The sequence below is a fragment of the Styela clava genome, chromosome 12 (genome assembly GCF_964204865.1).
Source record: "Styela clava chromosome 12, kaStyClav1.hap1.2, whole genome shotgun sequence".
Lineage (NCBI taxonomy): Eukaryota > Metazoa > Chordata > Ascidiacea > Stolidobranchia > Styelidae > Styela > Styela clava.
The window spans coordinates 8,072,140-8,099,282 of record NC_135261.1 but is presented as its reverse complement, the minus strand read 5'-3'; the positions used below and the strand labels follow the sequence as shown (position 1 = coordinate 8,099,282).

At 35.1% G+C, this 27,143-nt stretch overlaps 3 protein-coding genes across 3 annotated transcripts; 2 read left to right on the top strand and 1 right to left on the bottom strand.

The window, feature by feature from the left end:
• Positions 1–1,251: 1,251 nt before the first annotated feature.
• Positions 1,252–4,852, top strand: LOC120329606 (NADH-ubiquinone oxidoreductase subunit 8-like). Its single transcript, XM_039396315.2, has 2 exons — positions 1,252–1,560; positions 4,328–4,852. Exons 1-2 carry the CDS (start codon positions 1,287–1,289, stop codon positions 4,669–4,671), a joined length of 618 nt encoding a protein of 205 aa, XP_039252249.1. The 5' UTR covers positions 1,252–1,286; the 3' UTR covers positions 4,672–4,852.
• A 4,094-nt stretch (positions 4,853–8,946) lies between these two features.
• LOC120329524 (microtubule nucleation factor SSNA1-like) lies at positions 8,947–10,853 on the top strand. The gene has a single exon (XM_039396170.2). It carries the CDS (start codon positions 9,003–9,005, stop codon positions 9,348–9,350), a length of 348 nt encoding a protein of 115 aa, XP_039252104.2. The 5' UTR covers positions 8,947–9,002; the 3' UTR covers positions 9,351–10,853.
• A 4,370-nt stretch (positions 10,854–15,223) lies between these two features.
• On the bottom strand, positions 15,224–22,847 carry LOC120330104 (dTDP-D-glucose 4,6-dehydratase-like). The gene is made up of 12 exons (XM_039396932.2): positions 22,767–22,847; positions 22,042–22,108; positions 20,613–20,681; positions 20,252–20,358; positions 19,824–19,956; positions 19,352–19,453; positions 19,082–19,141; positions 18,554–18,597; positions 18,104–18,269; positions 17,493–17,548; positions 16,344–16,441; positions 15,224–15,800 (listed from the first exon to the last, which is right to left on the bottom strand). The coding sequence occupies exons 1-12, from the start codon at positions 22,814–22,816 to the stop codon at positions 15,667–15,669; spliced, it is 1,086 nt and encodes a 361-aa protein (XP_039252866.1). The 5' UTR covers positions 22,817–22,847; the 3' UTR covers positions 15,224–15,666.
• Positions 22,848–27,143: the final 4,296 nt, after the last annotated feature.

Genomic DNA, 27,143 nt, shown 5'->3' with positions numbered 1-27,143 from the left:
TTGACTAGGTCAGGGTGGTCCAAGATTGTTGGTCTCGCGGGCCACACTATTTTTTTTTTTTATTGTTTGCGGGCCACAATAGTGCCAAGAATAGGTAAACAGTGCAATACAACACAAACACTTTTATTGTCCAAACACATTGATCATTATTTGTCATTTAGCAAGGTAAAAAACGCAAAAACTCACTAAAACTTGCAAAATTCTTACTAAATCTACATTTAATGTAAGATTTTAAACTTTTCATAACAGAGAAAATGCCGTTTTAGATTGTCACCGACCCAACTTGCAGACATATCAAGCAAGCCTTGTGGTATTTACCTTTTCATATCCAGTCAAAAATCTGTTTGAATAGGTCAACTTTATTTTCAAACATATGTTTCCAAAATAACTTATAAATAACTGCGGGTTGATGATAACTGAAGATTACAAACTTGAGATACGGGAGGGTAATTACATACTATATTTGCTGACATATAGGCAGCATTTTTTGTAATACTGTTTATTCACCCGGCAGGAAGTATATTGTTCGGCCATAACATCAATATTTAGTTATCAGGCATAGCCAACATAGGCTAATAGATTCATCATTCGATATTTAGTGTTCCACGAAGCCTATTTTGTTAGCATATATTCTCGACCAAAAAGATGGAAAGCCAGTAACAATTTAGACTAGTCAAGCACATTATTCAACTTAGCCATAAGACTAATCAGTTCAGTGAGATCAGCGATGTAACAATATATCAAAAGATTTTTCTGGTTATTTTTATGACAAAACAACACCAAATGCAATTTTTTGTTTACCCTCTCGCAAATGCAACGCGAGCCACAGATAATGAGACCGCGGGCCTGAGTTTGGACCACCCTGGACTAGGTCTTATTTTAAGGGAAAGGCTTATATTGAAATCATTTATAAAATTTAAGCTAAGTCTTTATTTTGGGGAACACGGTATATATTCATGTTTGCAATTCTAAGCTTTATATTTTGTATGGCATGTATATGGGATATTCTTTTGAAGTTGAGGTTATCGTAATCTTAACGCAATTGACAGGTATATGTTAAATGTGAATACTGAATATGTTAAATGTGAATATAGATACAGAACAATAAAAAAAAACTCACTATTGATTAATAAATATGAACTTTGTCGGGCGGTGGGTGTAATAAATGATTAAATTCGTTTCAGTAGCGCATTTCATCTCAGACCAGATATTGTTTACAGCCTCCAACCACTACCGCTAATGTTGCATCTGGATATTTTTTCATTCCCAGTACAACTTGTCCAAGAATGGCAGCTCGCGGGGTGAGCGTGTTGAGAAATCGCCTGATTTGCCAACTAGGCACCAGGGAGTTTTCTGTATCACCGACGGTCTCATCGTATAAGTATGTGAATGCAAGCAAAGTCGACCCTACATGGAAAAATGTTGCAGACGCAAATGCTACTTCATTGTTTGCCACAGAAATGTTACGTGGACTGGGAATGGCTCTCGCGAAGACTTTTTCTGAGCCAGCGACCATCAATTATCCTTTCGAAAAAGGACCCCTCAGCCCAAGGTTTCGAGGTGAGCATCTCAATATTCATTCGATATGCTGATTTGATATTTCCGGTACGTACTTTATCAACAGCAAATGGTTAATACATACCAGTAATAGGTAAATCACTATATCAAGACCACGAATCTGAAAACAGAATAACTGACTAACTAATCCCATACCCGGCCGTATGATATTAAGAGTTGTATGATTAATCTGTCTTATCAGCTTGGGTGAGCAAACATGTACTACTTTTTTTTCAATACCTTTCAATCTGTACGATTCAAACCTTCTTGAGGTTTTGTTTGCTTTGCCCGATTCTATAATCAGTTACTTTTATTTTTCGTTTTTATCTATTATTTTATCGTCTATTGCTGATTATGAAGTCAAAATTAACTTACACTTTTTGCTACCCTGTTATAAATATGTAAATTTATACAAAAATACAATAGTGGAAAGATCAATGTTATTGATTAAATTCAAGTCCAGGTATCGGAAATGAATAACTGATTTCTATCCATGTATCCTATTCATCTGTGTTTAGTAAGAAATAAACATTTTAGCAATCTTTTCCATGGGTGGTCCAAATTTTTTTGAAACATGTACTGTAAAGCTAGTCATCATTATGCATGCTGCATATGTTTAGTGTTTTTGAATCCCGTGGGAATATAGAGGGATTGATGGACTTCTCGGTTGAAGGAGAAATCAAATGTAGCACCAACATTTGATTTTACTATGTATTACGTGATAATTTTTTTATGTTTATTTATTCATGCAACCTGAAGTTTTAGTTGTTTCATGTGTGCCCTTGTGAGTAAAAAATATGTCTTTTAAATATCAAGCACATTTATTTTCATTGAGACAATGCTGAAAATCAAATTTCGAATACTGTGTTTTAAAGCAGTTTGATCCAATTTGAAATTAGAAAATAGTAATTCTGTAATTTATATACTTGAACGAAGTTTTCATCATCATCCCAACATATGCCTAAGGCCGGCATATTGTTTCATTTATCAGACCACATAGACAATGCCACATTTTCACACACTATTGAAGTGTAGTGTGTTACATTATAGGTATAGAACTTGAGATAGAACTACAACAGTAGACTTCATGACAACAACCAAAATTTAGTCCAATTTATATTATGACCCAACTGGGGATGACCTATAAAAATTAAAATCGCTGGAATGACTCAACTTACGAGAAATATGATACTCAACTAATAACTTGAACAGTGGATTGAGTTTAACTTTAGATGCTTTCAGTGAAATCTTTGCATAATTTGACTTCATTCGGTTATGAATGAACTTAGGGGCCTTTGAATCCAACTACGAATATCAAATGATAATGACGAAATGATAATTTTGATTAATATACTAACTATATAATACATACTATGCAATTCATGAGTCCTGCTGCACACTAACACAATTGTATTTCTGTAACGTTTCGTCTGACAAAAATCAGACTTCCTCAGACAAGCAGTTTGCAACAATAACCGGAAAAGAACTTTACAGAAATACATTTGTGTTAGTGTGCAGCAGGACCATTGATATTTCTGCTACAGCATCCTTGCATTATACGCATACGGATCCACTAGCGCAAAAGCAATGAGGAAGGATGGTTAGTCTCGCGTAACCTCCACTGATAAATATGTAATGCATGTAAGTTTCCTCTTGGCGAACTTTCCAGTTAATATATAAGACTTCCATCTATAAAGGCAGAATACAATGAAATACATACGAGGTGTGGCTAAAAAGAAACGAGACTGACGTCACAGATTGCGCAACACGATTAACCATTGGTAATCAACACTTTTACAGTGTGGTGTAATATGTGTTCTTTGTTCAACAGCTTTTTTGACACAATATCGCAATTATTTTTGCTCTTTAGGAGCCATAGGTGAATGTGATTAATTGCTTGTTGAAAAAAAAATTGCCGTGCGAGATCTGATTGAGTTTTTTGGCGATAGGGGGTTCAATTGCAGAATGACGATTGAGCAATGAATTAACATTAAATTTTGTGTCAAACTTGGAAAAATGCATGTCAACTGGGCAACATTTAATCGTTGAGCTTTCTGCTCCTCAGTCAACAGCCTTGGCACCATTTTGGCACTCACCTTTCACAAGCCAAAAGTGTCAACCAAACTGGTGCGAACCGTTTTTTTTTGTCTTTTCCAACTTCGCAATGACGCGAATTGTTGAGCGACGGTCGCTGCGAATCAACTGCCTTTCACAACTGAACTCACAACTGATACCTTTTCGATGTTGGTATCAGTTGTGGAAGTGCAAGGCCTTCCTGACTTCGAATCATCCTCCACATCCTCCCTGCATCCCACAAATCGCTTGTGCCATTCAAAAACTCTTGTTCTGGACATGGAAGAATCTCCATAAACATCACACAATTTCTTCAAAGTCGCAGTCGCCGTTTTTCCAAGTTTGACACAAAATTTAATGTTAATTCATTGCTCAATCGTCATTCTGCAATTGAACCCCCTATCGCCAAAAAACTCAATCAGATCTCGCACGGCAATTTTTTTTTCAACAAGCAATTAATCACATTCACCTATGGCTCCTAAAGAGCAAAAATAATTGCGATATTGTGTCAAAAAAGCTGTTGAACAAAGAACACATATTACACCACACTGTAAAAGTGTTGATTACCAATGGTTAATCGTGTTGCGCAATCTGTGACGTCAGTCTCGTTTCTTTTTAGCCACACCTCGTATCTTTGAAGTAATCTGATTACTTCAGATGGAAATAATGATATCATAAATCATTAATTTTTTTTCAGGCGAACATGCATTAAGAAGATATCCAACTGGTGAAGAGCGATGCATTGCTTGCAAGTTGTGCGAAGCAATATGTCCAGCTCAAGCAATCACGATTGAAGCCGAGGAAAGAAGTGATGGGAGTCGTAGAACAACACGATACGATATTGACATGACAAAATGTATCTATTGTGGTTTTTGCCAAGAAGCTTGTCCTGTTGATGCCATAGTCGAAGGTCCCAATTTTGAGTATGCTACAGAAACACATGAAGAACTTTTGTATAACAAAGAAAAATTACTTAATAATGGTGACAAATGGGAAGCGGAGATAGCAGCGAATATTGAAGCTGATTATCTTTACAGATGATCAGTTTTTATTTGTACTTGCATGATAAAATTTGAGTTCTTTACTTTTTTGTAGTTGATTGAAAATATTTTTTCGGGTAGTTGTACTTCTCCATGGCTACTGGTACTTAATATATTATTTGGGTAAACTATTACTACAGCAAATGCATCCTAGATTTAACAATGTCATCTTGGAAAATTTACCGAAGTCTGATAAATTAGGAAATTGGCAACGGTTGCTGGGATCTTCGTTCTTCTTCTTCTTTTTTTGTAGATCTTACCCTAACCAATTATGGTCAGGGAAGGACGAAGCTGAAGAAACCTGGATGTGAATTCCGAGATTTAAAAATATTTCTTGCTTTCAATAAGTTTTCAAGATTGTTCGTATTGGTCATGTACATCTCTACTTTTAAAAGGGGGTCGATGAACAACTCTGAAGGGGCTCGGCAGCTTGTACTCTTTCTCTGGGTAGAATCATTGCTACTGAGAAAAAAGCAGGTTGCCGCTGTTGTGATAGGATCACAGAGTGGCCCCAAAAAAACGAAAGCCATCAATTCCGTAATCACTCTTACGAAAATGAAAAAAAATTATTTAGTTTTGTTCGCGCTATGACTTCTGTTTGTGTATGATTATACAGAAAAGTTTCAAAAATCTAGGACGCTTGGTACAAAAATTATGTTCTTTGTGGATTTAGAATATGTTTCAAGTTACCTCTTGACCTTCGAGACAGACTTGCATCGGTTACGCAAAATTGTCAATAACTCCCTTGGTCTAAGCTGAAGCGCACTATCTGCTGTCAGTACATGTCATTAACAATAATAATGCTTACTTCGGCACAGCAACTCTGAGGAAAGACCGCTGAGACCGTTGCACTCGGTTTAAGTGCGCGGCTTGGGTAATCATTTCCAAACATAGCATATCAATCATCATTTTATTCGTCAGCACAAAATAAACGTTTCATAAGGAAAAAAAACATTTCAAACACAATATGAACTTAAGTTGTGTGACAGGAGTCGCGAGGGACCTCATATAAGGTCTTCAGGCAGCGACACCTTAAAAGCTCGCTGATTCAGGTTAGTGAGCACAAAAAATTAATGAAACACCAAAACACTTCAAAAAATATTATAAGAAAAAAAGCAAAACAAAATATTAAAAAATATGATCATGAGTGGTTTGTAAAAGCAAAACATTACAGTTATGAGCATGTTTCTTAAAATCCACAACCAACGATGCAACTTAATGCACTGTATATAGAAAGGAAAATAAATGTCAAATAATATACTGTATCAATTACTCAAACGGGATCAGCCATTGTCCCGATCATCGGCATGGCGTAAGCAAGCAGTTAATTAAAAATTTAATAATCGGTCGTATTGGTTTAAGGCGAAAATAAAAGGGCTCAAACGGTCAATGCCTAAGGCCACGTGATGGTGCCGAGAAAAGGTCTTGATATCACTTGGAAGATCTAGAGGTGGCCAGTGGTTCCAGCCTGATCGGGCGTCCTCCACACATCAAATCACACCCTTGAATGTCCAGAGAGCGATTTCAGGGAACTACATGATCAGCGGTGACGTCGAGTGGGACCTCATTTGTCAATAGTCGGACTTGAACCCACACATTTTTTTGGAGAGTTTGAAAAGGAATTCCATTATTAAAGAATTATAGTCTTCTGATTTAGTCGATATCAAGAAACTCGTTATTCTCTACTTTGCAATTTTGTTTTTATTAAATGAACATAAAAGACATTCCCACAAAATAATACTTATTTTCGGAAGAAAAATGAAATAAGAGACTAAAATATCTGAATCTTATTTTCGGCAAAACACGGTTCTATATTATTGAAGCCGAGAGCTGGGATATGGACGCTTTATTATTGCAATATTTTCAACGCTGATTTTGAGAGTGTTTTGGGGAGTTGGCGCTTACAAACTGGCTCACATGTTCAAAACTATCATTTTTTTTTCAAAAAAACTAAAACGCGCAAAGCTTAAAAGGATTGATAGCTAATTTTAAGCTAGTTTATCGCATAGTTTACGGTATCAGTTTTTGATTATTGTAACTAAACTGAAGGTCCCCGGGAGACATAATGACAATTAAGGTATTTGATTTACACCTGTTTTTTCGAAGCCCATTTAACGACGAATAACACGCAAAACTACCAAAAGGCAATGTTGACAACCACGCTCGAATATCTGTCTGAGCAAAAGAAGTGTCTGAGCGACGGCATAAATTTCAATTGGTACGTCATTGTTAGCTTATTGCTGATTTGTAATTGTTACGGAAATACGGAAATTTTATTTTTCTATTCATTTTGTGTATATTGTAATAAAATTTCCCCCATGTATGCACATTGAAAATCCATGCCCAATTTCATTCAGTACTAGTATGACATATTGTCAAAGTATTTGGCATTCTTGCGAACCAATTCCACCTCAAGCATTTTTATATTCTGCATAATTTTATGCAGTAAGATCGTACTGCATAATTTTATGCAGTTAGATCGTAGTAGTATATATTTACGGTTGGATACTATGCAATATATAACAATCTTTGAGCTACATATATGTTGAATAGCATATCTTGTTACAAAAAGTATTTTTCAACACGAAATTTCTTATTTTTCAAAAATGAGTCTTGTGAATAGTGTATATAATGAATTAACGGGAGGTAGTGAATTACCTTACGCTTACACCATACCCGTTGAATTATTTTATTACTAATAATATAATTGTATGGGTGACAACAGACACTGATGACTTTAAAAGGTCGTATCGTTGTCTCCCAGTCATATACCAAAGCAGCTGGTTATTTATATATTTATGCATGTATTGTGTGTTTCATGGTTTGACAAATAAAATAAACTCTTTCTCTCTCTCTCTCTCAAGAAAATATCTATCTATATCGGTATTAATGTTGGAAGCATTGGAACGGATACAATGATTTCAAATTGAACTAATCGAAAACGACAAAAGAACCCGGTATCCCAATCCATGTTTGTGCATACACTTATGAAACATTCAATCTATTTACAGAGCTTGTTTTTTAGTAACAATTTTTTTCACTCTGTTATTTTTGCAATGAAATTGAACTACGGCATCACCGTTTTATGTCAATGAGTGTTTTTATTCCTTATTTTTGTAGGAAAAGCACTGTAATACACATACCATAGCCATGCATTCCGTCCTGTCAAAGTGTAATTGGGACCCACCGAGTGTTTATGTTACACAAGTTTGACGCCCGAACGATACCCGTGTATGTTTTTTTTTGCGGGAAAATCAAAATATACTTACAGTATACTTATTATCTCTGACTTTTCGTAAGATGTCGTCCAAGAGCAAAGTCGATGTCGAATAAATAACACCAAACTGACGTTGCGTGACCAAGGATGTTTTGTAACCGCTGGATACGAAAATCCTGGTAGTCTACAGTTTCCTTCATTCAGAAATTCGGTTTGTCTTCGAGTAGTTTGAGGTATTGTTGTTTATTACTATGTGGTTGTTACCGGTACCGGTACCGTACTGATGTAGTGACAAATGGCAGCTATTTTGTCATAATATATGGTTGGTGCAAACGGAATCCCGTCTGTCTCTTTAAACATTGCAACAGGCATAACACTGTAACAGGCATGGCTGCATGGGATGGTACGGTAAATGGACGAGAGGCCGTGGTTCGTCATATGGTTAAGCCGTCTTATCGGCTTTCCTCCGAGTTAAATGTGTAAATCCTATCCAGGCATCGTATGGGACTAGTGGCGATTGCGCCATGATAATGGTTTTAACCTTACTACTACAGCAGCATCGCATTCTTAGTTTTTTCATATTGTTCTTTTTTGGGGTTGTGACTAGTCCACTTTTTCTTTGCTGCTTATAAGAATAATAGCCTATGTTAATTATTCAGTATCCTATTGCAAACTAATTGGTGGAGTATAGGCCTACCCATATGACATCAAACCCCAGAACGCTGGCTCTTCATATTCACAACAACCCTTTTAAGTCATTATGTATCATACTCAAAAACTAAGAATTATTCACATATACATTTATTTATGATTTTTGGAATTTCAAAGTTCAGTACACAGTGGGTGCGAGATAAAAATGGATTTTTCTGTTAAATACTGTGGCTTTGATTATTTATACTACTCGTTTTGCTGGAATGATGTTCTTCATCCGATTTTGACAATGGATTTGTACTTTGTGCAATATGATATCATGTCCTCGAATTTTATTAGCCCAATAGTGCAATGAAATAATCAACTTTTAGTTGAAAAATGTATATGCTTGCCATCGAGCACTGAGCTAATGTTTTTATAATTTCCAGAAATAGAGTCAAACCTGTAATACTTTTTATAATAAAATGTCACACCAAGGTGCAGCATTGCAAAGTTATAACAATGAATTGGTGAAGTGTATTGAAGATTTGTGCTCGAAACGAGACGAACTTCACCGTCAAATATCTCAGGAAGAAGAAGAAAAACAAAAGTTACAGAGTGATATTAGAATCTTAACTGAACGTTTGGCAAAAATTAATGAAAGCCTTGCTAAGAAAATGTCTTCTCGAAATGAATTTGACAAAACGATTGCTGAAACTGAAGCAGCTTATATGAAAATCCTGGAAACATCTCAAACTCTTTTGAACTCTGTTAAAGGTAGTTTAAATCACGTTGAAGGGGGAAAACGACATGATGTAGATTATGCCTCATGATAATTTTTCACTCCTTATCTGTAGGAATACCTGCGCACTTAAATGTGATTGTTTTTTTTTGTACACATGTTATGTACCTTTTTCGAGTATATGAGGGAATATTTGTAAAAGGATGTCCAGCGGCCAATGACCAAAAAATTGAAGTGTTCAGTTTTCAATGCTGTCCGTTATGTTCGCAATATTGGTTGTCATACTGATAACAGAAAATGATTTCTAATTCTATAATTGATGTTCATGTGCGATTTTTGTGCTCGTTACTAAGTCCACAAGCAGGGGACTCTCTTCTTCAACCTTTTTTATCGTGATATACCTTTTACAATTTTTCAAGAACTTTGTATACCTTACAAATACCAATGTTTATTTAAGGCTTGAATAAACAATAAATTTTAAGCGCATACTGTACTGCAAAATCATCATGCCATCTAATAGGCTAGTGTTCGCAAGGTATAAATTTGACTGACGCCTTAGCGTCAATGGGAATAATGTTCAACGTAAATGAAACGAAGTGCATGGCAGCCCAAATCATCAACTCAGACACGTGAACACATTATCTATATAATTTGTAATGTAACAATGTGCTCACGTTAATGACATTTTATATTTCATGTGCGCCGCGTTTGCATTGTTGTCTCCACTTGAATATTCGATAATTTATTATATTAGAGTTTAGAATCCTTGACTTAGGCTGTACAGTGTACACCCTTTGTATACCCTTTATCAGTTGTATACCCAACCTATGGTCCGGTATACTGTATAGCCGGTTGAAGAGCACTACTCTAGGAATCCCACAAAATTGGTAATTATATTAACAGGTTTTATTGATTTTGGGGCACCCTGTATTTCAATATCTGATTCGTATTAGTAACCAGAACATCAGGGGTGTGATGTGTGACAAAATTGAGTTGTCTTATCATATTTTTTCATTCTATGGCTAAATGATAACTTGGATACATCAACTCTGTGATTAATTTGGCAGTGCTGACTTGATTGTCAAAACATCTGATTACCACATGATTTTTATTCTAAGAACATGAAAATTACCAGTGACTCTGTAGTATCCAATATATTTTGAATTAGGCCATGTCAAGAATGTATATATCTTATTACATTCAAAGGTGAAAATATATAATGTAATTCATTAGTTTTAAAAGAACATATTTATTTATGTGCTCATCTTAATTTTGTTTTAAAATACCGGAGTATTTCGGTGAAGACTTTCTGAAGCTAACGGTATATTAAAGTAAAAATTCACCTCGATTTTTAAAAATATTAATAAATGATTTTTGATTGCGCCAGAGCTTATCGTTTTTTTTGAGTTTATAATTCGAGTATTGAATCTTTATTGTAACTGGGTATACATGAATGACTTAAGTTTCATAAAGTAGTCATTATATATTGCATCTTATATTCGGATAAATCAGAAATCTTTTGTTTATTGTCTTCCGTATTTAATTGTCTAATTTCTATATTTTGGATAGAAATATATTAGTTTAGTGATAATGATTTTTTGTTTGATGCTTTCATAGATAATGTAGAGTTCATTCAGGTGATACAGAACTTTTCATTTTACTCAGTTTACAGACAACTTTTAGCGATGTGTCAGATATTTTTGCAACATAATTGATTCTTACAGGATCAAGTTCATAGTGTGATCTATTATACTGACTGATTGTTGGATTCCGCCCTGAATGGAGGCGGGAATTAAAAAGCCATTAAAACCCTAGAGTTAGACCAATAGACCGGCAACACTGGGGGGAAATTAAAGGTTCAAAACACGAGTGCAGGAAATCGTCGGCCGCTCGAAATCATGAAAAAACGAAGAGAACGGGGTTTGTATCGATGCATCAAGAACGCACTTTCCATGTATTCGTTGTGGATTTGCAAACAGCTCGATGGCAAAATTGGAAAACGTGAAATATTGAAACAGAAACAGTCAAATCAATTCGTAGCATAAACAATCTCGCATATTAAGCGTTAGGAATACGCTCGCCACCGCACCTCTAATTACTCTGCGTGGGTTCGCAGGTTCGAATCCCATTCAGGGATGGTTATGTGCGAGAGGATTGCTGGACTCCTCGCCGTCGTTGGGTGGTTCACGTAACCGCTGGTCGGTTACGGCTTCCTCCACCACCAAGTCCATGCTTCCGAAAACAAACTATATAACTAATCTCATACCCGACTTGGAATGGTAACCGGACGAGAGGCCGTGGTTCGCCATATGGATAAGCCGTCTTATCGGCTTTCCTCTCCCCCGGGATAAATATGTAAATCCTATCCCTAATCTATATTTCATCATCGGATCTGGATGAAATAACATTGCGCGCGATACCAATTTAATATTGGTTGAATCCAGATTCCTAGTGTCGGATGAATTAGAATAGCCACGTAGGCATTCTGGAGTAGAGATGTACCGATGTATCGGTATCGGTATCGGCAATATCGGCCATTTTTTCGGTATCGGCCATGTATCGGTATCGGTTGAATTAAGGCCGATATTTCCGATATATTTATCTTTTTGATATGGTCCAGAATGTTTTAAAAGATAAGTTGGAATACTATTTTTTAATTTATTTTTTGTCTGGAGAGATCATGAGCTATAAGACATACATGTCCCCACCCCCGCGAAAGAATAGGATTCACATGTTTTTAGCTATTTATCAGCCAAACTAGTTCAACTAATTTGGCTATTTTCGCTGTCAATTTTTTATATTGACATTTTTAATATTACATAGTACTTATGAAGAAATATATCAGCACATAACAAAAAGCAACTAGGCGCCCAGTTTTAAATCATACAGTGGAATTGGGGTCCTTATTAACGGCACAAGGACTTTTGGCACGGCTATAAATGCTGACTGTTTGTCGTCAAGTACGAGTGTCATTTAGTCCGTCGACATCGATAAACTAAATTCCGAAATTCAAATTTATGATAGCAATTGTAAAATATTTTATATTATAAAATAGTAAAGTAAAAAAACATCCTCGACGGTTATAGGTAGGCCTTATTTTTGTCGGTGCTGATTGATATTCGTTCAATTTGGCTTTGACTTATTGCGTCGACGATTACGATTAGCCACGAAAAAAAATATTTGTAAAATGCTTTTAATTTGAACGTAGGACGGCGGCGCTAGAATGTGTGGGTGATATTCGATATTCTTTTAAACTCGAATAACGATATTCGAAGGTCGCGATATTCATATCAAGTTCAAATTGGACATCCCGGCTTATGAGTTTTAATTGAACACCGAGATTACTAGCGTTACTGTACAATGTTTCTTAATCAGTTGAAGCAAACACCAGACATCAATTTCATATTATGTGATATATCTTTTTTTTCGATCTGAAATAATGTGTACTATGAACAACGCTCAAAGACCATTGTTTTAACCCGTCTGCCCTACACAGCACACCTAATTAAGTAATAATTACATAGTATCGGTATCGGAATATCGGTAATATCGGCCTTTTTGTAGTATCGGTATCGGCGTTTTTAGCTGGTATCGGATCGGTATCGGTATCGGCGACAAAAGTGGTATCGGTACATCTCTATTCTGGAGAGGGCGTGATTCAAGTGGCGCAATATATCCTGGTTACAAGCAAACTGTTTATTTCTAGTAATATTTTTTATTCTCGATATATATACTTGACAACCATAAGCGCAAGATTTGATGACGAGTAAAGAGACGTAAGCCCCCAGCTGTAGTCGTGTTTTTTTTTTCGCAGATAGAATCCCGACGTGAAACGACGCACAGAAACGAGAAGTATTATTATATGATTCACATTTGGCTTAAATACTCGCCTATTCACGAATGTTACTGCCACCCTGTAAGTCCCGTTTCCGCCCGACAGCCATAATCACCAATAAACCGGCCGTCGACTTTAGCCATAATTTATATCTGCCTGCCTAACTACGACATCGGTATATCATTATTTTGAAATAGGTGATAGTTATTGCCAGAAAATAATCCTATTGTTGCAAACAGTGAAATAGACAATCATGCACAAAGTTCTAACTATCGTAAACGGTGGATGTTATTTTTGCATTAAAATCGCTAGAATTCCATGCATCGGCTAGGCGCACCGTACTTCAACACATTGCTTAAATCAAATGCAGCATTTCTTTTCGGTTTTATACTTCATTCTAATTGTTTAGCATGTTTTCCCTAACTGTAGCAGACCACTAGCTTATGTCACTACCTACCCACCAACTATCAGAATGCTTGCTCGCCCTACCATCTACAGTCCTACTCCATTTTAGCTTTCTATAGAGATGAGAAAGGGCAATGAACCTGAAATATGTTTAAGGTATTTCCACGAAAAAAAATCCCGCTTTTCACTACTTGGAAATAGTAGAGGAACAATATGCGAAGTTCCAACTTTCGTACAAAATAGATTTGCTGTATGCGTTGTGATCGCACAGTGTTGCTTCTGGGCCAGCAAGCTAGGCTAAAGAAGTGGCACGCATTCCAAATATTCAAAAACTAACTTGATTTTTTACAAAAAACACGACAATGCATATTGTTGTTTCCGTTGTTCATGTATTCATGGCATGTTGTTTCAGTCAAACATCGTAGAATAGGTAGGAACGTAAATTTCCTCCAAAACATCCTGTTTTTCCGCAACCTTGCCTTGGTGTGTGCTTCACTAGTTTTCGGATTCAATCGAGAATTCGTCGTTTGCCACTTAGTTGAGTGACCTTATCCCTTTTCCTCTCTTCCAAAATTAATATTGTGGTGATTTATGTCTTAAAATCTAGCAACGCGTGAAAACAGCCACGACATTTGACCCTGTGACGTATACTATTCGTCCTTCAATAGCATGGCGTTTTTATTTGAAAGTCATTCTCTGGTTTGTGATGCTTAAGACTCTTAGTTGACTTTGAAATTATAGAGGCCTAGTATACAAGTTTGTTTCTTTCTGTATCACAAATATTAAAAAGCAAATCGCCAGGCTAATAACCGAATTGCGTAAGTCATTTTTTGCGGTTTTTGAGTTTTTTTTTATAAAATGAGTATTTATGTAATGCTGCGCACCTGTCTGTTAACTCAGATTTTATTTTAAGAATTCAAAAATCCATAAAAATGGAGATTTTGTATGACATGCACATTTGTGCAATTGTTTCGTCATAATGTATTATCATTGTTATGTAGGACTATTGTGACGCCACAAAGGCAAAATAACCTCTGCGAAGGATTTCCGAGTTTTTGCATCTCAGATTCTAGCTTAGCGCTTATAAATTTGAATTTATACTTCAGTATAGGAAGGCGTGTACTTGTGATATTCACTGTCTGAGTCCAATTCACCTAGATTGGCTTTCAAATAAGGGTCAATTGCTGTTTTATTCTTTATATTTTTTGATATTAGTGTCATTTCGGCGGGTGTGCAGAGCGTGTTATATTTATAAAATATATATTTTTGAACATGAAAAATAATGTAGCTGAAACAGATTAGCTACTTTGGAGATTAGACATCGTAGATACTGAGAATTGCTTTCGTTTTTGGATTGTTTGGTTTTCAGGACTGGTGTATATAGTCAAGTTGCAAAATTGCTTATGTCCCCAAGCCATAGACACATTTCTGCCAAAGTCACAGTGCGCCATTATGACGTCACATAACTGCGTCATACAAATTAACTTAAACCCAGCCACGATCAAAAAATTGAACCATGGTAAATTATTGACTCTCAACGGCATAACAATATCATTAGGAAGTTTTTTACGTTTTTCTCAAAACTGCTAAAAATGACCCACGCAATTCGGTTATTAGCGTGACGAAATTATCTTAGCATAAGTCAATACACAATTGTGGACTACGTAATATTTTATTTTCCTGTATAAAAGAAAGCTTTTTTCAAGTCTGAATACATGAAAAACAGTAATATATATTGCAAGTTTATTAAAAATAATGACTGCATGATCATACATCAGTTTAAACTTGGAGGAACTGTTTGGAGGTATATATTTCCTCGAACGCTGAATTGTAAACATAAGAAAAAGATCTGGCTACAGAACAATCTTTAAATATATATTTTAAAATCAAAAATACTTGAATATATTTACATATATATATATATATATTGCAAATACATTTTCTTCAACTTAAACAACCTGAAAGAAATGAGTCGTTATAATCTTTGGATGTTTTTAGATGCTGAAACACGCTGCACAAATTGTAACAGGCAATGATTTATTACTGTGGTACTCTACTGCCCTTATTTTTGTAATAAATAAGCAAAACTCTGCATAATTGTTGACAAATCCTGTTATTGGTTTACAAAATTATAATAGCTACAAAAACTTATCGATTGATCGTAATTTTAGTTAATATCGCGGTACTGTCCTCGGTCATGAAATTTTGGGTGTCTGTCGACATATCCTGGAGCTATTGAGAAGGGTTTCAGTATGTCCTCCATGCAAGGCCATCTGTCGGGATGTTCTTCGTGCCAGCGAACTGGAATATGTAATAAATAATTAAATTATGGATTGTGTAGAAATAATTATATATAGTAATTGACATGACAATTTTGGGGTGTGAAAATTTATTATAATTATAAACCACTAAAAATTGTCCACTGCATAGCCAACGAGGCAATCCGATACACATTCGGGGAAGAAACAAATGTGGTGTATCAATAGAAAGAAGATTAAGTTTTCTTCATCGAAAAAATGGAACATGTCTTACTTTATGATGTGAAGTTCTGATTCCGTTCAAATCTAACTATAACAATCTAAAATATTTTGGTGTTGACTATTCCAGTTCCTGTTGTGACAACTTAGATATGTATATATATATGAAGTGTAAATGTCATCCAAATCTCCATCGTGTTATCGAAGCACGAAGTTATCGTACGGAAAAAATTGAACAGTTGAACTTGATCACCAACAGAATATTTGGTTTCGTAGTTCGGCATCGCGCGTGAACACTCGCCAAACATATAATCTTATACATACTGGGTGTAATATTTTTATATAGCTAAATGATATGTAAAATTACTTGTTTCCTCGATTCCTTCTTCCCACGTGACTTTCTGTTCCCATCCTAGCAATTTCATCTTGTTACTGTTCATTGTGTATCGTCGGTCATTGAAAGGCCTAAAATAGAAAGTATATATATATAAATAATACTAGAAATCTTTTTATACATAATATATGTGCTAGACCAGTGGTTCTCAATCGCTGGTCCCTGGACCATTGTCATTCCGTGAAGCTTTTTTATACCGTTCCGCGAGAAAATTTGTTTTGCTATTTCTCTGCCAGTGTAACCGCTTGCTTACCAAAATATAACTGTAACGTTGTTTTAATACGCAATTTCTCTTCCGTCGTTAAATTAGACAAGTATGGTATTGATTGCTATTCTAGTGTCCTATTTTATAATTTCGAATTAAAAACAACACGACAACAAATTCAAGAAAATGAAACGACACTTTTTAACATGAGACTCCGTGCGGGTTTTACCTATTTTCTTGCTTTGTTTTACTTTGAAATTACTAATGGGATAATCTGTAATATTTCAACATTGGACTGAAATTAAAAAAAAATGTTGAAATATACAAAGTTAGATCCGAAATATGTTCAAGTTTTTCTGCTTTTCACTAAATAACTCAACGTTCACTTATTATTCGTAATATTTGTGGTTTGTATATGCAACCGCATGTTATGAAATCTTCCGCGGGTTTCCCTTTTTTCCAACGCCGCAGATGACATTATAGTGACTTTAATCTAATAGTCTAATACCATAATTGCATGATTCGGCGCCAAAACATGGAAGTATATTACTCGAATTCAGGTTTTTATTTCCTGCTTCATTTCGATATGCGAGATCATTTTATTTAATGTTCCCGGTCTCCCGAGGTTGTAATGCTGGGAACCACTTTGCTAGACGAGTAATCCATGACACGAATAGGCAATAGTATCGACGCCTCGACGGTCATTTATCGATGCCACTACAGTCATAGTTGCGTGAATTTTCGCCTTTAACATATGACTCAAGTTTATTATCGTCTCAAAAGTGACATATTGCACAGATTCGCAGGTTCCACTTAGTATGCGATCTCGGCGTCATAAAGCTGCCTTGGTACGTGATTTCTCTTGCTCAACATGATCTCAATCGCATACCAAAGCGGCAACCAATCGCACGCCTTACCTGTCATTGACGTACTCCAAATATTCTTCGGCTTTCTCTGTATCCAAGTGAAGAATCTAGAAAAAAAATTACAATATAGCTGGTCACACTGCAAAATTATTTACTGTTATTTTACCTAATACCCGAGAAACTGAGAAAAATTCTCAAAATCCATCAGTTTATTCATTGGTAAATCAGTGGTTATTCGGTTTTTAGATTGCCACCACCGTAACAAGCTTTGTTGATATAATTCCTACCATATCTAATTTGTGTAATTTGTACAAATTATATATATATAGAGAGAGAGTTCGTCATATCTGCTACATTGTAGGGCCTCGCGACTGGATACTGCTGCTCGTATAGCAAAAATCCTAAATTTACTGTTGCTATCAGAAAACAAAAAGTTGTATGGAATTTTTACTTGATCCAATGCAACAATAAGCGAGAATTAAATATTTATAAATTTTATGGTGAACTATTAAAATTGGTTGTTTTTAAAATATTTCTTGGGTTATTCATTTCTATTGTGTTCCCCGAGTCAATCTAACTTGTAAACTAACTCTATCTTGTTATACAAAATTTTATTTCGATAACTATTTTTTTCACTAAAAAGTAGGAGGCACGAATCTTACCTTTTCTACTAAAAATACAGCCAGATCTTTCATCGTAATTTCGAATTCTGAGCCGATATTGTATACCTCTCCTGGCTTTCCTCTGCACATTAGAAGCGTCAGTGCGTCTGTGGCATCAGTCGCATACAGAAAGTTACGCAATTGCAAACCATTTCCATGTAAATAGCTGTAAAGTCAAATTAATTTGGTTTTATTGCATATATGTTATCTTGAAATAAATCTATTTTCTATAAATATATATGTGGCTATGTAGCACACGTGCTTCACTAACAATTTCCTAGTTAAACAATGAGGCAGCACCTCGGAAGACGGGCATAAATGAACGCTTGCTTACTTGATTATTGTAGCTTCAGAAGAGTGTCTTCCCGCTAAAGTATTAGGTCAATTAGGATAAAAATACGATAGTTTATGTTGTGTACATGGGGGAAGTAGCAGAAATAAATATCTTACCATTTTCGCTTCCTTTTCAGCAATTCGATGAATTTGGGAATGACCTGAAACATATGGTGGAAAATATTGAACGTTTGGACGTCAATTCTAGATGGTTACCTATATAGATAATTTTTAGGCTCGATGTCTATTTTAACGCTTTATTCGAATTTTTTGTTTTAGTCCTAAATACATATTTGTGTGTTATTTCATAAATAATGACAGTATAGCTTACTGTCGTACGTGACGTTAAATTTTGGCATTAGGCCGATTTCCATTTTTAAAAGTCAAGTCAAAAATTTTCCTTTTTTGTTTAATGCCCCCACGTCGCTATTCTAAATCTCTTTCTCCTTTCGCATATTTTAACCACTCAATTGTGGCTATATAGTAAATTTATAATCTTTTCAACACTTCATAAATGGAAACAGTATGTGAACGGCTCAGAATCATTAACTCTCACCGGATATGTATAATTTACGTATTCAAATATGCCTACATATACATATTAAAATTATATATACATAAACAAAATCGCAATTCTTATTAAACCTTTTCCGGGTATTGATGAGGTCCGTATATGTTATTCATTCTGGCAACTATGACAGGAAACTGTACAAAAAAGAAGAACGTTATTTTTTCCGGAGTATGAATAATGATTAGTGAGTATAATGATTAGTAAGTAAGATGCATATAATTCTAGCCATACAGCGTACAGAAAAATGACCAGTTTTTCAATGTAAGGTATTATATTTTCAATTGCATCATTTCTACTGACATAAGTATCAACACATTTAAGTAGAATTCCCAGATATGTAATACCTTGAAAGATTCGAAGTACGATTGGACTATACACTCTGCCGCGGCTTTTGTGGCCGCATAAGGGTTGGTTGGTTGACGAATCGAGGTCTCGTAGTTTATCGTCTGCAAAGAGAAAGGAATGAACAATTCAAATAAATTTATTGAAACGTTGAATGTAGATTAGTTTGTAACGACGTGAAACATTGATCTACCTACTGCGATGAACTGCACTCACTACATTTTCAGGCCATAGAATTGGACGATAAAATTAACTTATCTTTTGAAAACTAGTGCGTATCATTGAATGGGATAACTTGTCGAATTATTAGATGATTATATAAATTGGTTAGGAATTGTTACCCTAACAAAAAAAAATTCGAACACAAATTGTCAAGGTGCACAACAAGTGACAATGCTTATGATATTCCATCGTAAATACTTGAATCAATTTTCTAATTGGTAAAAACTTCGACCAAAAATCACGAATACCAACCGCGTCGTCTGTCTTTCCCCCATACACTTCATCCGTACTGACATGAATGAAACGTTCGACAGTACTGAACATATATGCTGCATTGAGAAGTACATGTGTGCCCAAAACGTTGTCTCGAGTGAATTCCAAAGAACTGTAAAATAAACTAAAAAATACCAAAACGAAAACTGGAACAATAAAATTACAAAATAGAAACACTGAAAAAACGCCTTTTTAACAACGAATATACCTGTTTGATCATGATATCGGTTTTTCATCTAATCATGTTACGTTCACTTCCTACAAACCGCCTTTTTTAATAATTTTTTCATTTTTTTTTATACAAAAGTAGATTGATTTGAAAAAGTCAAAAATCGACATGAAATGAGAGAACTACTAGAAAGAAAACATATATATCTGTCATCTAATTTTTCAATCTCCAAACGTACTTGAAGAAGGAGTTTTCCACGTGAGATTTTGCAGCACAGTGTATAACAATGTCTATTTTCTCCGACAGAAACAAGTTCTTCATGCTTATTGGCTCTGTGATATCACCCTACAAAAGTTTAGAAAAATGAAATAAGAAAGGGTTTTGTTATAAATAAAATTAGAAACGAAGAGGAAAACATCTAATAATATTTACTATATCTCTAGCAAACTCTATATTAAACGATATAGGTTAATGTTGATCTTGATCCCTCACAAATTTTTTTAATACACTCAAGTAAGGAAGAAGGAAATTTAATCTCGAAAAAAATACAGTTAGGCTTTGACTACAAGCAACACTAAACTTTATAAAAAGATACTTACAAGAATAAACAAATAGTTTGGTGCATTTTCAATTGCCTCAAGATTTTTTGAGTTTGAAACGTAATCCAGCTGGAATTAAGTAAAGATTTCATTATAAATTATATACTGTAACCTCTAGCATGAAAAGTTTTTTTGGTCGTAGTAACTACTGGAGGTAATTCTGTTTAGCTCTACTGGTGCCCGAAAATTGCAAAGAGGTAATTACATTACGTTTTTTTATATCATTTTATTTATATTCATAAACTGTTTGTGATTTGAAATCAACCTGCAGATTGCACGTTATTTTGATTTTATATTGTAGCGAAGGTGAAATGGTTAATATGGATTTTATGGTTTTCAACCCCCCGGTGGTAATAGTTTATTGAATACAATGAAAGTGGGTTATTCTGGCCTGTTTCTTAATGGTGATTTATCCGAGACATGAAGTATTTCCGGCCTTCATGCTTTCTTTGTATGCAGTTCTGATTTGGTTTTCAACCGTATATATACTTGTATTAAACTTCAAGGGTATATTTCATTATATCTGTATTTGGGACAATTCGATTGTGTAACTTTACAACATACGAACATTTGGCAACACATCATTGTGTGCTTATTTGACTTATGAGGGAGTTCAGTTGGGGGTTTCAAGCGCTAAAGTACTCTTAATAGTACTGGAGAAGAACATATGGGGCTCATCTTTACCTATACCATCAGTTGTAACCGATTTCGTTTAATACTTTATTTTGTGTGGCAATCTAATATGTCCACCGCAAAATGCAATCTGCTCTCATCATAACATTAATCGTTTGTTTGTTTTGATAATTAAAATATGCGATTGTTTAATCACTTCCTTGGACATATCACGCGACAATTCGTCAATTTCCGACTCCGTGTAATTGGTGCGTATCGTAAAGGATCTCTTTATTATCAGCCCTTTTTAAAAATAGTAATTCTAAATATTATTCCTATGGCACAACCTAGACAATGGGCGCTACGAGTTCCAGGTACGAAGGGCCGTACATTTCTCAAAATTTTACTATATCATTCCATCATATAATAGCTGGAGGCAATACTACACAGAAAGCTATTGAGAGTTCCGTTCCATTTACTCTCACATGTTCACAAACAAATGCCATGAAAAATACCCCGCCATACTTTATATTCGATTCGTTTACTTCTTTTTCAAAAAAAATTTGGATTTCAATCATTTTTTTTTTCAAAGATCTACAATAATTTTAATACGTCAAAACTTCATCTTATCTCGGATTTGTAGTCAATTTGTGTAAGAAACCGCTGAAACCATTCGACGTGTCAATTTCGATAATTTCAGCGTAGTGTCACCGGTAAAAGCAAGTCAATCTCTCAAAACATTTACAATATCTGCCCCGTGACCTATCCAACATATTAGACTGTGATAATTGTCATGTTATCAAAAATGTCACCTTACCTTGTCCAAATTAATGATTCTGTAATCAGGAAACTGATTGACAAGTCCGATAACAAGGTGAGAACCACTGCAAAATTGAATACAGGTTTATTCAATTTATTCACAACAGAATGATGAATATTAATTCAAATAATAACAACTCTAAATCCCATTTAATATTATCGATTTTTTTCTCCCCTGTCACAGTGTATTAGGGGGTGGTTTTAGGAGTCCCTTTGAAATGTAAAAAATAGAAAGCATCTTTCTGTATCATAAATAGCAATTTTCCGTAATTTGAAACGCTTTTTAGACTCTCAAGGCTCATGAAAACACAAGTTTTCCGGCGTTCGGCGGACCCGCTAGCTGTTTCGATCTAACTTGACAAATAGAAATTTCAGACCCCCCCCCCCCCTTTGAAAATTTCTGGCTACGCCCCTGCAATGTATTTAGGAAATATACATGCTATATTGACACCATTGACAAAAGTATAAAAAATCGGTACTCCCGTAGTATGTGTACCGTACCGTAGTGGTTAGGGTTAGACGATAATTTTCTTATTTTACTTGTATTACGAGTTCGGGAACTGTCTGTGTTAGACAAATGAATACACTGCCCATAGGCTTCGGTCCCTTTACACAACTTGATGTAAAGTAGGCGAACAAAATTAGTTACCTCCATATTGGTACACACACTTCTGAAGCGCCTAAAAATCAAGTCATTGAGCAAATAAAAACGTCCAGACTTACATGAATCCAGCACCCCCAGTAACGAGAACAGTTTTTTTGAACATTGCCATATTTCAGTTTGGATATACAGCAATCCTAAACCTGCCAAAACAAAATATTCCGTTTGATAATATTCTGGCCTCGACATGCTTACTAAATATCACAAAGAGCTGTTTTGGTCTTATCTAAAAATTCTATGATGCTGCGTAGTAATTTCCTACGTTTATTTCGAATAATTCTCAAATTAAAGTCTATTTTGACAACCTGCTGTTGAATATGCTCCCTTATGCCTTAAAATTAGTTTACACTAACCGATTAGTGAGATTATTCTTATATATTATTATCTTATATTTTAGACGGACTTGAAGGAAAGCCTTAGGCGTATTTTATATGTGTGAATATATATATATATATATAAATTGGCCTGTGGTGGCAGCTACTTGTTGTTCTACGAATTACCAAAATTACAGTTGTGTGGAGGCAACAGATACTTTTTGTTATCGATAATTGCATGTGCCATGAATCGACAAAAGACAAATCGACATTCAAAAAAGAATGTTTTTTGAAAAGTAATCAGGAAAACGACGTGTAATTAAGATCCTCTACAACAGATAAGAGACCAAGAACACAAATATTTTGATTTCAAAAAATTCGTTAGTATTGCACCAGGTTTTCGGTAAATTTTTTTGGAGAAATTCAAGTTAGAGTGTATATATGAAATGGGTTACGCCAAATGAAAAATGCGAACAGCAGAGTATAGCCTCATGCGGTCGGCGAGGTACGACTTTTCAAGCGACCGCAGTTACTATTCTTATCTGAGCTAAATGCAACTAGATTTATAATGTTCAATGGATACAACAATTAACGGTACACTGAACTCGAGGCATTATACGCTGACTTTCCATTTATCAAATTCCTAACTTTTCTTTGTCGCGAAGTTTCATTCTCACAAAAGCAAATGCAAATTCCCTCCGCGTTGTTGCTGACAAACATTTTAAAGATTAAATCCAATCCAGTTAAATGTCAAATCAAAATGTTTTTTTTATTTACTTATTATATTTATTTATTTATCTTCTGTGTACATATGTTATTAATCGATAATTAGTCTATTTCGCATGTCTAGACTAAGTAGAATTAGTTCGCGTTATTACACTTTATTATCAACTTACTAACTTTTACTTCACCTGTCGAAAAACTATTTTATACTAATCTTTTCGATCGATATTTCTTGTTACAATACGAATTTACTAAATTTAACAGGAATACGACTATGTAAATGACTCAGTATCAATATGGTACACAGGTACAGGTACATGATATAATGATTCATGATATCAGCGTACAGCTTTATAAAATAGGGTAAAAAAATTTATTTTATCTATATTATTTGATTGTAGATAATCCACATAAGCTACGTAATACGAAATGCCAAACTTCAAATGTCCCCGCCTTTAACCACAATTAACGAATTAATCGATTTTAAATGTTCTGTACGACGCTTCAAATTGACTTTTAATTTTTTATCGAGGCGTTTTACGGCTCCATTTGTCCTTCAATACTTTACAAAAGTATTTTACACTTCCTTATAGTACAATATGACGCTTTACCGAAAATCCGACTGTTCCTCAACCAGATACCATTTTTCCAGATTCTTTCTCAGTACTCACAACTTTTATCGCATCACATAGGCTATTTCTTCGGAGCCTTCGCCTTTGGAGCTCCCGATGTTTCACCGTTATCTCCAACGCTTTAAAATCACTTAAAAAATGATGTACTACCGAATCAACATATTCATGACGCCAAGGTTCGTACGGCGCTGTTTATCAGACAGTCAAATATTGCCATTTGAAAGTTTGTTAAATAAATTATACTTGATTTCAGATAACGCTTATACCCATATATATAATATATTCACAAAATATTTACTGATAGTTGTACGAAGGCAATAATTCGTCACATGATTAGGTCGTTTTTCAGTTGTTCCCTACCCACGAATTGATAAAAAACTCTATTTTATTTTATGGTTCAGCATGCGTGTTCCTTGTCGTTGTGATTTCACGGTGGTGAATAGTGAACATTTTTGCCTTTATTATTTACCTGAACTAGTCAGCTTTCGGGGAGCTCGTTTCCTGCTGTATTTTTAGGAAATAGTTTCAAGACGAAACAAAACATCGTGTCTAATAAGGCGTTTTGCATGTCCAAAAAATCAGATATCCCAGCAGTCCCAATAGAAAGAAATATTTAGATAAAAAAAAAAGCTTTCCAAAATTTTTGTCAGGTTGTCGGTAAACCTACAATCAAAACTAGGAATGAAGACAGAAAATATGAATGGCTATCTCTCTTAGCATTGAATATTTGTGAAAAACCACAATATTCGGCGAATCCGAGTAATAGGTTAGTTAACGACTCGAATCTTCCGAGTTGTTACGTAACAATGGGGACGTCAGAACACCTTTCCGACTGCGTACGTTGTATCCCGTATCTTCTTGCCAAACTGTATAGTAGGTAGCCGTTAGACTACTTCAGCAACCTAGTTTTCATTATGGACGTTTTAGCGTGTCAATCTAAAGAAACTCAATTTAGATTATCATACGTCTGCATTATTGCAGGTGCTTTTAGCCATAAAGGTACAATTGTTGTTGTTTCTTTACTTTCGAGTTGAGTGGTAACTTTGATTTGAGAATAATTTTGTCGCTTTAGCAAATTTTTGTTAACATAATGCTTGTACCGACCTGATAAAGGTGAACGCGCATAACGGAGGCGACAATATTAAAAACAGAATTGAATAAGAACTCGATAAAAATAACACGGATTCGATGTGCAATCAGAGTCACAAAAATGCGTGGATTCGTTCAATACTCAGTCGGCACACACGAAGGAACAAAATATGACGTTTTTGAAACTATCCAAGAGTGCACAGTGGTTCTCAAAAAATTGGAAGTTTTCTCTGACGAACTCCCACCAGCCTCTTGTGGATCGGAAAGATGCCGCAGTGCCATATTAGACATTCCACGATTATCACGTACCATACTAACCGTGTGTTCTTGAACCGCAAGAGAACTTTTGAAAGATGCACAGAAACACCCGGAGTTATAAACCCGCGAAGACCGACTCGAACCTAATGCTCGAACTCAACACACTCAAACTCCGGGTCAACTGAACTCTTCTACGGTCCCAGTGTTTTTATTACAGGATGTATCACGAGACGGATCAGAAGATTGGTCATGGAATCTAAAATGCAGTATCATCGCATAACAGTTCGAATTCGCGATTGAAAATTATGTATAATTTCGGTTGAGCTTCTTAAAAATCATCATTTCAAAATGATCGTAAGCTTTGTTAACAGACTCAGTGAGAGTGTATTAATGTACTTGTACCAAATAACATTATGTATACCACTTACTAAACGACGCATTATCATTCATCTGACGCTGGTTCAAATAAAATATAAAACTGAAGAAATGATCCTGTCTGTTTTATTCTATTCTTATGTCATACATTCTATTCTGTCATACCTTCGTGATGATTTCAAAATAAAAATCGCTAATTGAAACGGACGAACTCATATGGTACTGACTAGACCTCACATTCACATACATTGATCATTATTTCCATCATCCGATGGATAATATGATTTCCTATCTATTCTTCTGGTAACTTCGATTCATTCGCTTAGTATAACTGTGTTATTTGTTAGATATGATATCGGATAAGATGGCCACGTATTTTATAATCAATAACAAGGAAACACGTTGACTTTTGACGCTTATACTATAGAAAGTGACTAAAGGCAATTTATCACTTCATGATAGAAATATCTAAACTACCGGAACTGTATTCATAAATTTGACTTCTTCTATAAGATAAAAAAAAATAAGCAAAAAATCAATGGATTACAACGTAGTTCAATACCATTTTAAACTGATTTAAATCGACAGACGAATATTAAGTAGTACCATTACTAAGTAATGTGATTTGTCGTTGGAGCTGTTTGCGACTGCGTGATGGTGTTTCTTCTAATGCGCAAGACTTTAATACGAATACTGAACATAGTTAAATCGAAAACACGTACCTAATTTGAAGGAAAAAACTTATTCTGAAATACTTGAAGCATTTATATAGAATCTAGGACCCCGTGACCCCCCCCCCCCCACAGACGCCTCGTTTGACATGTAGTTTCCCACCTTTGCAACTTCTTAGTTACAATTGAAAAGATATGATTCGCACTACCAATAAAAATCGTATGCCTCGTATACGTTCATGGCTGTTTTTATAGCCATCTGAAAGTGAACATTTTACCCCGCATCTCGTTTTTACTATCTGGAGTTATCATCTTCCACTTATCATAGTATTATGTTCATACGAATATCATTACTTCCGTTTAAAACGGATGGCGGT

Coding starts and splice junctions, on each gene's coding strand:
- LOC120329606 (XM_039396315.2), top strand. CDS start 1,287: ATGGCAGCTCGCGGGGTGAGCGTGTTGAGAAATCGCCTGATTTGCCAA. Junction 1,561..4,327: donor CCTCAGCCCAAGGTTTCGAG/GTGAGCATCTCA, acceptor ATTTTTTTTCAG/GCGAACATGCATTAAGAAGA.
- LOC120329524 (XM_039396170.2), top strand. CDS start 9,003: ATGTCACACCAAGGTGCAGCATTGCAAAGTTATAACAATGAATTGGTG.
- LOC120330104 (XM_039396932.2), bottom strand. CDS start 22,816: ATGGCAATGTTCAAAAAAACTGTTCTCGTTACTGGGGGTGCTGGATTC. Junction 19,957..20,251: donor GTGGAAAACTCCTTCTTCAA/GTACGTTTGGAG, acceptor TTTATTTTACAG/TTCTTTGGAATTCACTCGAG. Junction 16,442..17,492: donor TTGGAGTACGTCAATGACAG/GTAAGGCGTGCG, acceptor TTTCTATTTTAG/GCCTTTCAATGACCGACGAT.